This window comes from Peromyscus maniculatus, chromosome 4, assembly GCF_049852395.1.
Source record: "Peromyscus maniculatus bairdii isolate BWxNUB_F1_BW_parent chromosome 4, HU_Pman_BW_mat_3.1, whole genome shotgun sequence".
In the NCBI taxonomy this organism is placed as follows: domain Eukaryota; kingdom Metazoa; phylum Chordata; class Mammalia; order Rodentia; family Cricetidae; genus Peromyscus; species Peromyscus maniculatus.
The window spans coordinates 36,199,572-36,216,171 of NC_134855.1; the positions used below are offsets into that span (position 1 = coordinate 36,199,572).

The 16,600-nt window shown below is 42.7% G+C and overlaps 1 protein-coding gene across 1 annotated transcript in view; it reads right to left on the reverse strand.

Moving 5' to 3' along the window:
- The window catches only part of Acvr1c (activin A receptor type 1C), an 87,485-nt gene extending 86,074 nt beyond the window's left edge, over nucleotides 1–1,411 (reverse strand). Inside the window, exon 1 of the mRNA XM_006984650.4 lies at nucleotides 1,162–1,411. Within this exon, the coding sequence (XP_006984712.2) occupies nucleotides 1,162–1,234 (73 nt within the window). The 5' untranslated portion in view covers nucleotides 1,235–1,411. The remainder of the gene's footprint in view (nucleotides 1–1,161) is intronic.
- Between the last annotated feature and the right edge of the window lie 15,189 nt (nucleotides 1,412–16,600).

Here is a 16,600-nt window from a genome sequence, read left to right on the forward strand (position 1 = left end):
TTTTAACTTGAATGTTGTACTTGGTAGTTCTCTCAGGCCGTCTGAAATCTGTACATGACAGCAATCATACTGTTCAAAACAGTCTCTTGCACATGTCACTACGAGGAAAACTACCCGCCCTGAATATAGCTATTAATGTCAAACAGATTGTCGTCTGAGAAAAAAAAAAAAAAAAAAAAGCATCAAAATCAGCTTCGGACAAAGTACCGCTCTGTGGAAAAACACCAGTTTTTTATTTGCAAATGTCTTCAATTCCTGATTGAAATTTTTAAAGACTGAGTTGGGGAAGAATCTGTCCCTGTTCTCTGTAATTCAGGGCAATGTACAGATAGTTTCAGAGCTAAAGATTTCTAGTCAGAGCAGACTATGATTGTTGTTGTTGGGTTTTTTTTTTTTTTTTTTTAAACCAAAGATGCATTTGCCCCAGTTTCTAGTAAGCACTGTAAAAGAAACGTTTGGATTCTAGCTCGGGTCGAGGGCTCTATTTAGCCTATCGAAGCACAGACCTGTTATAAACGCTGGGACGCTTGCCATAACCCCCTCCCCCTTCCGGAAACTGAGTAAAAACCATACCTCGAAAGCAACGTGCATTGCAAGCCACGCAGACTTAAGCCCCCTTTCCTGCCTCCCAAGATTGGGCACCAACGGCCTTGGGCAGGTATTTCACCTCCTAAAACTCAAGTAAGTTGCCACCTCCTCCCCCACCATGCGCCCATCCTTGTGCGTCTCTCTGGGGCTCCACTCGGAGCCACCCCCAGAGCGCACCTGCACTCCTCCAAGTCCCTGCAGCGTGAAGTAGTGCCGCCCAGCTCCCAGCCAAGCACGCACCTACAAATGCTTCCCTACTCCCTCTGCTGCAAACTGCCCTCAAATTAATCATCCACCTCAGCCCCTCTCTCCAAACCCCACGTCCTTGCCTTTTTTTTTTCCCTCCCCTGATGATTCCGTCCCCGCAAACACCTGTACACCCACCCCTTCAACTGCCAGACATCAGGTGCCCACGCTGCTCCTTGCCCTGCGCCCCCTCTCAGCTCGGCTGCCGTTTCCCCCTTGGTTTACAGGACGGCCACCTGGCTCAGAGTAGCTTCTGTCACCCGTGCTCACCCGCAGACGGCCCCCACTCCCACCCCCACCAGCACCAAGAAGAGACACCCACCGTACCTGCGGCGAGCTCGGCGCCCAGGGCTACCAGCAGGAGGGCCAGGCTCAGTGCGGAGCCGCGCGCTGGGGTCATGGCCACCAGGCGGCCGTACGGGGCTGCGGGGGGCCCCAGAGCGCAGCGGGGCGACCGACCGGGCGGCGCGGGCCGCTTTGAAGTTCCCGGGGCGCGGGAGGGGAGCGCAGCCGCGACACCCTTCGGAAGTGCGCGGTTGGCTCTAGTGGCAGCGGGCGCTCCCCTCCGCCGCCTCCCCCATCCCACGCCCCCCGCGGCTGGCGGCGCGCCGCTCCTGCCACTGGCCCCGCGGGCTGCCTCGAGGGACAGGGCCCGCCCCTGCCGCGCCTCCGCGGGCACCGCTGCCAGCCACCCGCCCGAGGGCGGGGCAGGAGACCGAGGGCGGAGGGGTGGCGGGGAGGTGACACCTCTTGTGGGCGAAGAGGAGCGGGCCGCACCAGGTCCCCGAGATTAGCTTTCTCCTTGTGGGGGTGGGAGTGGGGGGATAGGAGAGCAAAGCCCGACTGAGACTTTAGAGACACGTAGGACGGCAGCAGCTGCTTTCTCTACATTCTCCTACAGAAGATCCACCTTTCCAGATCTCTCCACATTCGTTTATTCGTCCTGTGTCCCTAAATGTAACTAGACTGAGCCCTGGCAATACCCTTAGCTATTCCTACCGGCTTGTCCCACCAATGCATCCTAATCTGTGAGAGCGCACCCTCTCTGTGGATCCCTGGAAATGACCTCCTGCACCATTGCCTTCGGACCTACAGCTCTGCTTTACCAAACAAACTCTATTTCATGTGTTCATCTGAAGACTTCCTGTGCCCTAAAAATGACGGCACAAAGCTGAGTCGACTGTGCCAAGTGGATATGGCCATCTATAATGAGTAATGGAAGTGAAGGACCAGCCTTTGTAGAAGGTTATCTCTGCTGGTAAAGCTTTAGCAACCGGGGGTGGGGGGGTGGGGGGTGTAGGAGGTGGTTAAACACACAGGAGGAAGAAAAGAATTGCTCAAATGGTAGAAAGTTGGTTGAGCATTTCTTAACACCCCCACCCCAACCCCGAAAAGGCACCCTCCTGAGAGGGCGTATTGTCAAATGGCTGCACTTCCCATCTAGATCAGGATCCAAAATACAAGAGTAACCATTACCAATTAAGTAGAAACAAAGCTAAACTCAGTTTACCCATGCAGCCTGAACATAAACGTGAATTTTTTTTTCATCTGAATAACACACAGAACCAAGACTACAAGTCAGGTGCTATCACTGATGTTAGAAGGCTCTTTGAGTGATTGAGTCATATAAATTAATTTGCTTTAGAGTAAGAGATCCTTCTTCACCTATCTTAGCACTAAATAACCAGTGTTCTTTTGGAAGCCTAGGGAAACCCTGGCATAAGATGGCTTCCCTGTTAAAGGATGATGGCACTGTTGGAGGCGGGATGCGTGATGGACTTGGAAGCACGAGAGTGGCAGTGCTGGGGGACTTTTGTACCACCACGGAGGATGAATCAAAACATCCCTGAGTATAAAAAAGACTTCGTCCTCATTTCATCCTGGATCCAAACAAACAAAAAAACAAAACAAAAAAGATGGGAGATGTGGTTCACATCTGAGCCCTTCCAGACACCCACAGAAGACACTTTTTAAAGTAGGCAAGAAAATGCCAGGGCACGATATATTTTGGTTTTGTCTTGGCCCACAGCTGGATTCTCAGTTGGCACTTGAGCAGAACTGAGCACTCTCCGGGTCTGCTTTAGAACAGACCAGATCAAAAAAGACAGTGTGAGGGTGTTGCCGAAGCCCAGACATGGAACAGAAGCCAGGTGTTTATTCCCAAATATTTGCCTTTAATACAGAAAACCTCTCTGCAAGTTGGAATGCTCTTGTTTTCTAAGAACGCAAGGTTTTCATGCCAAGAAGTCTGATGTTGAATAACGTTAACATTCCAAAGGTTTTCTCTCAGTCTGATGGTGCACTGTCAATACGGTCTCTACAAACAGTGGGTGGGCATTGAGTGCTTGCAAAGTGTCCAGAGCAAATCGACATGTGCCATAAGTATAAAATCCATGCCATGTTGGGAAGATATAGTGCAAAAGTGACAATATAAGATACATTATAAACAAATAAATTTACCTTGTTTTACAAGTCAAAACTATAATATTTTGGGCAATTGGAATAAGTACATCAGAATTTATGTGGCAACAGTCTCATAAGATTACAAGAGAAATTTTTTTTAAAAATCCTGTTTCCAAGTGACATTAATCCATCAGAAAATTGTAGCATAGCACGGAACATACTTTAAAGAATGTTTTGTTATATCCTTTTATTTACATTTACTGGGGATAGTGGTGTGTGTGTGTGTGTGTGTGTGTGTGTGTGTGTGTGTGTGTGTGTGTGTGTGTAATCCAGAGCATGCCTGTGGAGGTCAGAAGACAACTTGAAGGTTCCAATTTTCTCCCCCCACCAAGTCGGTCCCAAGAATTTAACACAGGCCTTCTATCAGGCTTAGCAGGGTAAATGCAGAGCTGTCTCCCCAGCCCCAAGACTTACTTTTGATGGGATACTAGTGTGAAATATAAAACCTACTGTGCTGAGAGTCACACACAGTTGTGCACAGCACATACATAATACTTGATAACAGTAAATGATTGTGCCTGGTTTATATATTTACTATATTATACTTTTATTTTCAAAGTGCATTCCTTCCACTTAAATATATTTATAGCCATATGTAAGTTGGCTGCCTCTGACAGGCTCTTCAAGAAGGATCCAGAAGAAGGCTTTATTAAAACAGAAGATTGCAGCGTTATGAATGTGTTGACAGTGAAGACCATCCCCAGGGACTGACTATATATACTAAAGATAGTAATTAACAGTGATAATAAGATATAGAGCAGCGCATCTAGGCTCTGTATCTTAGTTTTAACAACAACAATTAAAAGTGGAAGTGGGCCAGTGTGGTGTTTCTGCAGGTAAAGGCGCTTGCTGCTAAACCTAATGATCTGAATTTGATCCCCAAAACCCGCATGGTGAAAGTAGATAACCAACTACAACATTTGTCCTGTGACCTCCACATACACTTCCTTGTCCTCCATGGATCGACGGATGGATAGACAGACAGACAGACAGAGGTAATAAAATATTTTAAGAAAAATAAAATTTTAAATAGATTAAAGCTTACATTATAGAGATATAAAGAAAGACTATAACATTTGTGTTTTAAGCTGACATTACAAAAAAGTCAAGAAGTTTCCAAAAAAAAAATTAAGGATATTCTAAACAGAGCTAAATTTATTATTGAAGGAAGAACAATATTTTTAATTTTTTACAAGCAAGATAGTACACAGTGAGATTTGATGTCTTCTAGTTCACTCGCTGCTCACTTGTAAGTAGCTTGGAGCAACCCCTAGTCCTTTACCTGGAGCAAGTTTTCTTCTGGGTGGCTCCCCATGCACTTTATCACACTGTATTTCACAGTGGCTTTCCTGTATTTGGATATAGTTAGACTCAAAAGCATTTAGCATTCTGACATAGTTGTCGAGAGATTCAGTTCAGAAACACGCTGTGCAATTTGTAGCTTGGGAGCAAAGGTTGTACCATATAATATAGGTGTGTAAGAGGCCACACTATCTCAGTTCAGGTAAATACACTCTATGATGGTTCCACAACAAAGAAATTGCCCAATGACTCATTTCTCAGAACATATTCCTTCACATGGCGATCTATTACTATACATTATAAAGATTGTTGCCACAGAAATCTTTCTACTTTTTAATCTGTGCTATGTTTTGCATAAGTGTTCCCTACAGGTTGATAGGGTAAAGCTCTCTTATCTGTGCTCCTATTGGCATGTGGGAGTGACTCTAAAAGGTGGAGCTTTTAAAGGAACATAAAGGTCTTTAGGCCGTGGGGACATATCCCCGAGAATAAAGTGAGAGCCATGACCTTCCTCTTCCTCTCTTTCACCTCCCATTCACGAGGTAAGCAGTTTCCCGCTGCTACTTCTTCCCATCTTAGTGTGCTGCCACAGGTCCAAAGTTACAGGGTCACCAGAGGGGACAGCTCCATCCTTACATTGTCTGTCATGTAATAACGGGGACCTGTTTCAGATCCCAAGCACCCACATAAAGCACATATCTATAACCCCAGCACTTTGAAAGTAGACATGGGTGTAGTGGGTAGCCATTCCAGCTTGGATCTGGAAGTTCCAACCCCCATTGAGACTCTGGCAACTGTCACACCTACGAGGCTGGGCAAGGGGAGGTGCCTGGGGACCTGAGAGCTAGATGGGCCAGTGCTCTCTCTGTGCACTCTCTCGGTGCCGGGACGCTGAACGGTGAAAGGTGGACTGTGCAGAGCTCCGGAGAACACCGCTGGATTGCAATACACCTTCCCCAGACCCTGCGACCTACCCATTACTTAATTTGTGAGTTACGCCATTAAATAAATATCCTTTTAACTACGTGGAGTGGCCAAAATAATTTCTCCAATACATGGGTAGATCACAGACCCTCACTGGCCAGCAAATATAACTGAATTGTTGAGCTCTGGGTTCAATGAGAGGCTGTGACTGTGTCTTTAAAAAAAAATAAGGTGACAAGCAATAAGCAAAGACACTCAGTGTTGACCTCTGACTTCCATGCCTGCACACAAGAACATGTGCACACAACACACACACACACCACAACACACCACACACACACACACACACACACACACACACACACACACACACGAGGCTTCTCTTTAGAATTTGATTATCTCAGGTTTTGCTGTATTTGATAGAAAAGTGACTCTATACATGTGTACACGCAAGCATTTGTGTGTGTGTGTGTGTGTGTGTGTGTGTGTGTGTATGCATGTGCCTATACCTTATGTGTGATTTTGCAGAGGCCAGGAGAAGGCACTGGATGTCATTCCCTATCACTTTACACAGTATTCTCTTGATACAATAGTTTGCCTTCCCACCACCCACCACTCCCTCACCCCCATTAGACTGGCTATCCAGCAAATTCAGAAATTTTCCTGTCTCTTCTGCTGTGGAATATTACTTTAACTAGGCAAAGATGTGTTACATTTGTTTATGTTGCAGAATGTTACTTTAACTATGTAAATGTGTGTTACTTTTTTATGCTTCATTTGTTTAATGATGTACAGTTCTATTGCTTTGCCTGCCTAAGGCACCTGATTGGTCTAATAAAAAGTTAAATGGCCATTAGGTAGGCAGTAGAGGAGTAGGCAGAATTGGCAAAAAAGAGAGAATAAGAAGGAGGGGAAATCTAGGCTCAAGAAAGAAAGAAGAGAGAACGAGGGAGAAAAGAGAGAGAGATGCCCAGGGCCAGCCAGCTAGGCAGCCACCAGACAGACAGACACGGAGTAGGACATACAGAATGAAAGAAAGGTAAAAAGCCCTAAGGCAAAACATAAATGAAGAGAAACAGGTTAAATTAAGTTATAAGAGCTAGTGGGACAAGCATAAGCTAAGACCAATCATTCCTAACTAATAGTAAGTCTCCCTGTCTTTATTTGGTAGCTGGTTGGTGGCCCAAAAGAAAACTAGTTACACTCTTCCTATACTCAGTGATGGAGTTACAGTCATATGTAGCCATGACCTGATTTTTTAACTAGGTGCTGGAGACATGAGTTCAAGCCCTCATGGCAGTAAAACTAAGCATTGCTACCCACTGAGCCAACTCCTCAGCCCTTAAAGTGACTTGACAGAGTGTGCTGATCAGATGTCTCCCCTTACATATGAGGCTCACACGCTCTCTATTTTGGACAGTATTGACTTAAAGAATTCTCATGACATGGTGGAGCTGCTTACTTTGGCTTAAGCTAAAAGAATAGGAAATATCTTTCCAGTCAACATATTATGGTCAGCCAATGAAGAATCATGAACTTTAGAATTTTGTGTGCAAAGTTTCAAGACACAATCTATGATGAATGTGTCAAGAATTTAAGTTCTTGAGCTGGAGGCATAGCTTAGCAGTCGAGAACACATAGTGATCTTTCAGAGGGCCTAAGTTTGGCTCCCAGCACCTACATTGGACATCTCACAACCACCTGTAACTCCAAGCCCCAAGGGATCTGACACTCTTTTTTGGACTCCGTAGGCATCTGTAATCATATGGGCATGCCCACACACATACACATACATATTCACATATTTTTTTAAAAGTTAATCTTTAAAAAATTAAGGCTTAATTTTTAGACATATTATAAACTGGGTTTTCAAAGATGGTATTTCCTATCTTTTATGAGTATCCAATGTTAATACCATAAAAACTCTGAAGTGAAGAATTAACCACTGTAAATGGATTGTATCCCTGAAGCTGACAAATTATAAATTTGACAATAACAAATGTTCTTAGTATGTTAGAGCCCTTAATATATCTTCATAGAAACCCAGAGAAGATCTTGTGACATTTCCCAACTTATATGTGGTCTGCACACACACACACACACACACACACACACACACACACACACACACACACACACATGTCTTTATGAAAAATATCAGTCTTAATCTTTTAAAATTAACTTTGTTTTGAGGGTTTTTTGTTTTTTTGGTTTTTTTTTTTTTTTGAGATAGGGACTCACTGTTTGGCTAAGGCTAGCCTTGAGTTGATTCTCCTACCTCCATTTCCTAGGTACTGGAATCATAGGCATATGCCACTGCACCCAGCTTAGATGATATTAGTAATAAAATCAAATCATCTTCATAGCATATGAGCTGCTCCTATAATTTAATACAAGCAATGGAAATCCATAATTCATGTGATAAACATGTCTTTCATATTTTTGTACATAACAGAAAATATTTCACATGCGACACTTTTAAATTCCACTAGAGAGAAATTTACATGCAAATATGTTTCTCGAGATTTAACACCTCCCCTCCTTTAATCATCTCGTTGTCCATATCCATTGCCATAGCAACTCGCTACTATAACTCCCAAATTCTCATAACCAAAAGAAAACAAATAATTAAGGGGTTCATAACCCCTCATTCAACAGACTTTGAGTAAATCTTATGTAAGCAAGAGAAGCAAGCATCAGGATGTTAAAACACAGAAATACAACACGTATTATTCCGCATGAGTGAGGCAGGCAAACAGGTGTAATGCCTGAATGTGAAGACTGTTTACTTGGGTGTTGTTTCGGGGTTTTTATCCTACACACTTATTATTCTCCACTCCAGGAACTCCGACGCTGTGTCTTTATTTTTCATCTCTTCTTGTGTCATTATCTTCACATGAAGAGAGGGGATGAGGAGTGAACACTTTGCTGTAACCTGCTAGGCACTGTCAAGTCCTAATCTTTTGTTTTACTACAATTTTCCTTCACAAAAGCCCTATGACCCTGACAGAAATGTATGGCATGGTCATCTCCATTTATCTCATATTTGAATCGCAGAAATCTCTGACCTGAGAAAACTTGGATTTCCACCTATAGTTTTTTTAAATTATTCATTTACCGTCTATAAAAATTCTCAACATCCACCTTCAAAGAGTGAACCACACAAGACGGCTTGGATTTTGTCAAAACCTTCTGTGGACACAGGGGATGAAGAGCTACCAGACAATCTCTTAGCTCAACTGCTGCTCAGAGCTTTAAGTCTGTGCTCAATGCTGCCCTTTTCTGTTTGTCCTGCCGTCTACAGGCCACACTCCCTCACTGATTTCCATCCCTCCTATTCCATCAGCTGTGCTCTTTTCCGATCAGCCTTGAACTTCCACGGACCAAATCTGGGTACTGTGCTGACTAGGTCCACCTAGCACGAGCCCTGTGAGCAGCAGCAGGCTGGAGTCTCAGTTCTCGGAAGCAAGCCCCCAGCACTTAGATCGTTTCCCTAGAGTGAATCTGTAATGACACCCTACACAAGCCAGGTCACCGAGAGGTAAGAGAAGTTGATGACTCAGTACAAACCTACCACTTTCTGGGAAATGAGCTCAAAAAGAACAAAGTTATTAAAATCCCAGGCAAAAAACAACATTAGGATTCTGATTATCTTGACTCAAGTCAAGAAGTGGTTAAAGGCCTTGCTGGAAAAGTGGCAGCCACCAGTCACTCGTGTCTATTGAGAACTTGACCTGTGATGTCTGATTGATATGCACCGTACAGGTTAAATACATACCCGACTTCAAAGACCTAACACAGAAGAAACTTTTAGGAATTTATTAATAATTTTACATTAATTGCATGTTGGACAGAGGATATTTTATATACTGGGTTAAATTAAATATTAAAATTAATTTCATCTATTTTAATGCAGTTAACTAGAAATTCAGATTACATTTATGAGTCTCATTTTATTTCCATGGAAAAATGTAAGTCTAATAAATCTCTATTGGATACCAAGGATTGCTTTTCCTACAGCTGATACATGGAACCAGCCAGACGGTTTCCTCTGGGCACACTGATCCAGCTTCGGCTGTCTTCGACTCCTCTGCCTCCTCCATACGGACACACATGCAGTCAACAATCCAGTCGTGGTTACATTCCTTTTGTGTTCTCGCTGACATTCCTGCTGTTGTTTCCACATCCTGATCTCGAGTAATTTCATACCTGAGTTGTCATAATTAGCTATTAAATCATGTCTGTCACTTCGTATTATCCCCATCCTAATGCATCCTCAGGACTACAACCAAAACAGTATGGTAGGATTATGTCCCCATGGCCCTGGACACTTCAATCACCATCACTGTCTACAGACTCAAGGCTAACTGCTCTAGCACACCAGCTCTCAGCTTTCTGATATCATGATCCCTATATGATCTCCATAAGGGCCCTAAAGCGCCTGTGTTTAACGGGGCTGTCCCTTAGCATTTCCTATACTGAAAATTAAAATAGAAAAATTCCTCAAACACAACTGTACGGGAGAAACCATCCTACTAGCCTTCAGACCAAAAACATCATTGTACATCTCGAAGCCTCTGGTAACACCCAGCATGCACTTGTGGGTAACTAAAAGTGAGAAAGGCAAGGGTCTTGTTTGTGTTACTTGCAGAAGTCCTTCCCACCTGGGGACACTGGGAAGTTCTAGAGCCCCCCTCGGGGGTTCTTTGGCCATTCCTTGGGGACTGCTACTCCAGCAATCCCTGAGTAAGCTCATCCACTCCCCTCACTGGTAGACATTGTGTGTCCCAGCCTCCAAATCAGCCTCCAGGCCTATCCTGCATCTAAGCTCCAAATCTACATGTCTTACTAAGACCTCTACCTAAAGGGGCCAAATGCAACCCAAACCATGAGGTATAAGCAGACTGCTGCCTCCTCCCACAGTTAGATCATTCTCCTTGATCTTTGACCTCAGTCACTGTTACCACACAAGGCAGATACTCTGAATTTGCCTTTGATCTCTTCCCTCAGCCTCATCCTTCATATCTAATTAACAGCACTTAGTAGTCACTTAATAAGTATGTGCTGAGTGAATGAGTACATGACATTTAGGTTTGTTATCCATATTACCCCATGCCGACTTTTCCTAATGTATGTCTGCCTGCCTTTCCTTCTGCTCCTCATACATGAGTGCAGTATGTGTTGAATCAAGGAGTTAATTCAACAGCAGTGACACTTTATAAAGATTAACTCCTTTGTCCCCGATTGCCAAGCCTAAGGCATTTATATAAAAATGTACAGAGAGTGTGAGGGAATGGTAAAGTTGAGAAGGCGTAAACTCACGGGAACAACATCAGAGCATCCTCTGGTTCGCACCTAAGGTATCCTAGTAAAATAAACTGTAGCTCACATCAGTCAAGGCTTGTAGTTGTGTACAGATGAAACAGAATTTTATAAGTAAAAGCCGAAATTCAATTTATTAAACAATCTGATTCTGTCACATCTCCAAAATGACCAAGAGTAAGATACATGAGCAAAAACAATGTAACATTCTTCCATATAATTGTCCCTGCAGGGGCTGGAGACATGGCTCAGTGGTTAAGAGCACTTACTGCTCTTGCAGAGTGCACAGGTTCAGTAGCCAGCACCCAAATGGCAGTTCACATCCTGTAACTCCAGTTCGAAGGATTTCGATATGCTTTTCTGGTCTCTGTGAGCACCAAGTGCATACATGGTACACATACATACACACAGATGAACGACCATACCCATGAAATAGAAGTAAATGTATCATTAGAAAAATGTAATGTCCTTGGGAGGGCTACTGCCCTGGTCCTTTACTGGTGCAAATAACACATCTTATCCTATCAAGGACATGAGCCTGGATGAATGTTCATGCTAGGACCTTTCCAATGACTGCATATGGCTTTGTTCATCCTCACTACAATTTAAGGGAAGCTGAGAGATTGAAGTGTCTGTCTTTTACAGAGATATTCAGAAGGGAATAGGCAGGGAATTTTCTTAGAATGAATATTTGAAGGGGTTAATCCAAAAGATCAGATGGAATTCATAATCCCAGGAGTCTAGTCTCAAATCTCTAGAACTGAAATTAGTTATTGAATCCTTCCGAGTCACAGCCAGAATCTGAGGGTTCAGAGCTCTTATAACTGTTACTTAACCATAATTTTGCCACATTTTGTATTCAATGAGAAAATGTACCTTGTTTTTTAATGGAATGCTTTCAGACTATTAAGCAATTATAATTAGTTACTATTAAAATTATCACAAATGGGGATAATAATATTTTCCCATACACAAAAACTTTGATAATTAGGTAAGATTATGGAAGTCTTAGTTTATTAATTTTTTTCTGGTAGCATACAAAGTAATGGTTTTCATTATGACATTTTTTACACATGTGTCACGCTTACTTAGCTCCTATTCACTCTCTCATAGAGAAGTCTTTTTAAACTGAAAAGAAAAAGACATTGAACAAACACACGGAACAGATTCTTGATAATTAATATGAGCGAAGAGCAGACTACTAAGCATAATTAAACTTGACAAATATTTGGATATGCTGTTATAACTGGAGCTTTCCTTTTCTGTTAGGGTGACATCTTGGCCCATTTTCTAGGACTATGACTTCATAACACAGTTAGAAGCTGAGTCCTGCTGCCTGCTACTGTGATAAAATGCTGTGACACAAGCAACCCAGTGGAAGAAAGATGGATTTGGCTCACTAGTCCAGGTTATAGTTCATAATGGGGTGATGGGCGTGGGGGAGTAGAGTCACTAGGAACTTGAAGCAGCTAGTCACCATACAACCTCAGTCAGGGACAGAAAGCCATAATTCATGCAACATGCTATTGCCCCCTTCATTTTCTCTGCACTTTCCAGAATCCCCTGACTAAGGAATGGTATCATCCAAAGGGGGCAAGTCTTCCTAGCTCAAGTCACAAACAAGTAAATACTTTCCCATGCTATTAACATTTGAGCACACACATATGCACATACATTTTAAATAAATAAATAAATATTTTTACATGCTATTAAGTTTGATTGGGGAGGTAAATTTACTACACATAAAGTTTCTGGGACACGTCGTTTCAACCACAACAGTTAGTAACTTTATGTGCAAATACATATCGCCATGAGTGGCCTATTCTTAAATCACATAATTGTGTTTATTCTCTTCTGTATTACTGACACCTTTTTGCACAGGAGTCTTACAGAGCTTTAGTGCTTTCAATATTTTAACATCCTCCCACAGAAAATACATGTATTCTAAAAGAATTCTCAACAACTATTACTTTCTGGCCTCTCCAAGAAAACTAATTTGTTCTTACACTCAGAATTTCAGAAAACAGCCATCTCATTAGGGAGAATTTGAAGACTGTGGGGAAAAAAAAATCCCTGTCAAAAATATCTAAAAGCTACCTGTAAGAAGATGAAAATCTGCTTTAATCAAGTCAAATATCATCTGAAGAATAGTGGACAGACTATTTTCCAACAGGGTAGAAGTTGAGGACAGCACCCTTAGGAATCAAATCTCCTGTCTTCACATGGGCCCAGAGAGTAGGGACACAAGGGAACACGGGTGGAACAGGGTGTTTACCTCCAATTCCAGAGAGCAAGCACGGAACACAACTGTTCTAAAATTCCCGGTACTTGCACCCACGCGGTGGTTGGGCATTTAAACTGCCATCCGTTAAAGCTCGGAGATAATAAAAAGCGACTCAACAAAATGGGAGCATGCATCCAGGCAATCCAGTTCATAAAATGTAATTTACTGGTACTTTATCTTGTGTTCTTCTAGAAGCACTTACATGTTCCAAGCCCGTTTTTCTATGAACCTTGTGGCAGAGACCACTTTAGCCAGAGGGACAAGCTGATTCCCAAGAGCAGCAGGCCCTCACTCTTGTCTTCCCAAAATCCACCTTCTAACTAGTCACTGGTTTCCACTAATCATCCTCTTATACTAGTGACTGACTCTGGGAACAGCTAACTCTCTGGGGAGACCCCTCACTCTGAGACCAGCCACAGGACTCTGGGAACAGCTAACTCTCTGGGGAGACCCCTCACTCTGAGACCAGCCACACGAGTATGACTCTAACATTTCTCCAAAGAACCCTGTCATGGTGCCGCAAGGAGAAAACAGCACCAAAGAAGTACAGACTCCCACTGTATGCACAGCCATCTCCAATCCCATACATGACATTGATCTCATGGGGGATGATAGTCAAGTCTGCAGTGAAAACCACCAAAAATGAGTTTCTCCCGATGGGGATAGTTCTACCATTATCGTGCTGCAGCTGTCTCTGAAGCCCAGAAAACAAAGTCAAGGCCGTGGAAATGTACAATCAGTTGTCATCTGCTTCTCCAAGGTCTTAGAGTGTAACCTAGCCAGAAATTTCTGGCCAGATCCTATCACCCTTTAAAAAAAGATAATGAGGTTGGGGAGAGTTCTTCACAAGCTCTCAAACCCCTCAGACCCCCGTGGCATAGAAGTAGACAGGAAACGTATCACTATTTGCTACCTCAGTTTGATTAAGGCTGGTCCAAAAATCCCCAAAGGCTTCCATGGAAGTCTAAGTCACTTTTATTTTATATTTGACACTGTCCCCAGGGCCTTGCACTGAGCTGGTATACATTGTTTCACTGAGCTATCCCAAGGCAAGGTCTCCTTAGTCAACAAAACTTTAAGAAGGATGAATTCCTCCCACAGCGACAGGGGAATCATACCTCCTTGCTCTTTATGGCCCCTCGTTCTCTCTTGCAAGAGAGAGCAGCTGTTTGGCTAAGCTGTCACACCCCCGCCACCCACCTCACCACGTGACAACTATTCACGTGGTCAAGTTGCTCCTCCAGCCTCTTCCCCGCCCGTTAATTCTCACCGGGTAATTGTGGTGAGCGCGTTATAATTAGCTTTAGTTTTAAATGGAGGATTTAAGAACCTTGCACTTATCCGTTGTCTTCTTTCCTACTTTGTACTAATAGTTGTACCTAGAATTAATTTTCTCAACATTAAATAGGAGTTGTTAGTGAAAAAAAATTTTTAATAATTTCCCCAGGTAAAATTCAGTAGCTACTTAGGGTAGGACTTTCTAACCAATTCAGATGGTTTAACCACACCTATTATTTATGAATTGTTTCTAATTAATTACTATTTATAATTATTAATTCAATATGTAATATGTGCAAAGCACTTGTGGCAGACACTGATTATATAGTATAAAAAAAAAAAAAGATGCCATGGGACAGTGATGGTGCACACCTTTAATCCCAGCACTTGCGTGGCAGAGGTAGGTGGATCTCTGTGAGTTTGGGGCCAGCCTGGTCAACAGATTAAGATCCAGGATAGCCAGGGCTATACAGAGAAATCCTGTCTCAAAAAGAAAGAAAGAAAGAAAGAAAGAAAGAAAGAAAGAAAGAAAGAAAGAAAGAAAGAAAGAAAGGAAGGAAGGAAGGAAGGAAGGAAGGAAGGAAGGAAGGAAGGAAGGAAGAAGTCATTGTTTATGAACTTTATGTCAGAGAAAAAAATTCTTACTCAAGTGGTTACACAATAATTTTAATTTAATTTAATTGTTTTATTTAATTAAATCATAATAAATACTAGAAAGGATCAACACAAAATATAGATAAACCATACTGGAGTTAATGTTTCAGCCTTGACAAGGAAGTTTCGGGTTTTTTTATTATTATTTTTAGCACACTCAGTGTTGAAGAGAGCTCCAAACTGAAATTAATTGTCTTAGGTGTGTGATGTTGTGTGTGTGAAGGACTCAGTGACAGAGACACTTGAGTGTAGAAGAACCAGAATGACTTTAGTGTGGCAGGATATGGAAAACACTAGAGATGAATCCAAAGAAATATTCAGTCAGGCAGGTTAGGTTGGGGATATAGTTCAAGGATAGACCACTGCCTTAAAAGTAGAAAGCCGTGAATCTAATCTCTAGCACAGCAATAAATAAATAAATATAAATAAATAAACAAATAAATAAATGGAGAGATAGCTCAGTCAATAAGGTACTTTCTTGCAAACACAAGGACCCGAATTCAAATTCAAAACCTGCTTAAAAACAAAAAGGACCCAGGTGAGGTAGTGCATGCTTGTAATCCCATCACTGAGGAGGTAGAGATGGGTGAATTCCCAAAGCTGTTGGCCAGCTATTCTAGCCTACTCGGCAAGTTCTAGGCCAGTGAGAGAACCTGTGGAAGAAAGGAAGGAAGGGAGGGAGGGAGGGAGGGAGGGAGGGAGGGAGGGAGGGAGGGAGGAAGGGAGAGAGAGAGAAAGAAGGGAAGAAAGGAAGATAGAAAGGAAGAGAAGGTAGACTGCTGCAGGGGAACACAACACAGTGGTTGCCTGGCCTCCACACACTGTGCTCACACATTCTGCACACTCATGTACATATATATATATATATATATATATATATATATATATATATATATAGAGAGAGAGAGAGAGAGAGAGAGAGAGAGACCACATTAGTCAAGGATTTGAGTTTAATGGGTTCTACTTGTTAATGTAATGAGACTCCATTGAATTCCAAGCAAGAAGATGATAGAATTGTATAGAAATGTTAAAATGACTCTCTAGCTTGAAGAACGGAGAATGTCTAGGCAGGAGTGAAAACTGGGCTGGTAGCTGGGAGAAGTCTGCAGTCTATAGGGGTAAAAGGATGTTAGCAGACACCAATTTGGGTGAGGGATATGGGCTGGAAGTAGTTGTGGAGAGGTTGGTTGTGTTAATAGAGGTGAAGAAAGGCAAGGGATGGACAAGTTCAAGGAATTCCCCAGTTTCTGATGTCTGCACTGGGTGAACAAAGACGCAGTTCACACAGGGGAGCGCTGAAAAGGGGCAGGTTAGGTGTGTGTGAGTTCCACTTCAGCCCTTGACTTTGAGACGGTGAGAAGCCAGTACAGTCAGGTGGAAGCCTAGGCTTCCATGGTTAGTATTGGTTTATGATAGATACTTGAAAGTCTCAAGCAGGGCTGGAGGAGCAAAATGAAGCTAAAACCAAGGGCAGTTCCTGGAAAGAAGCTGTGTCTGCAATGGCTGATTTATTAGAATTCCAATGATAGGGAGCATTTG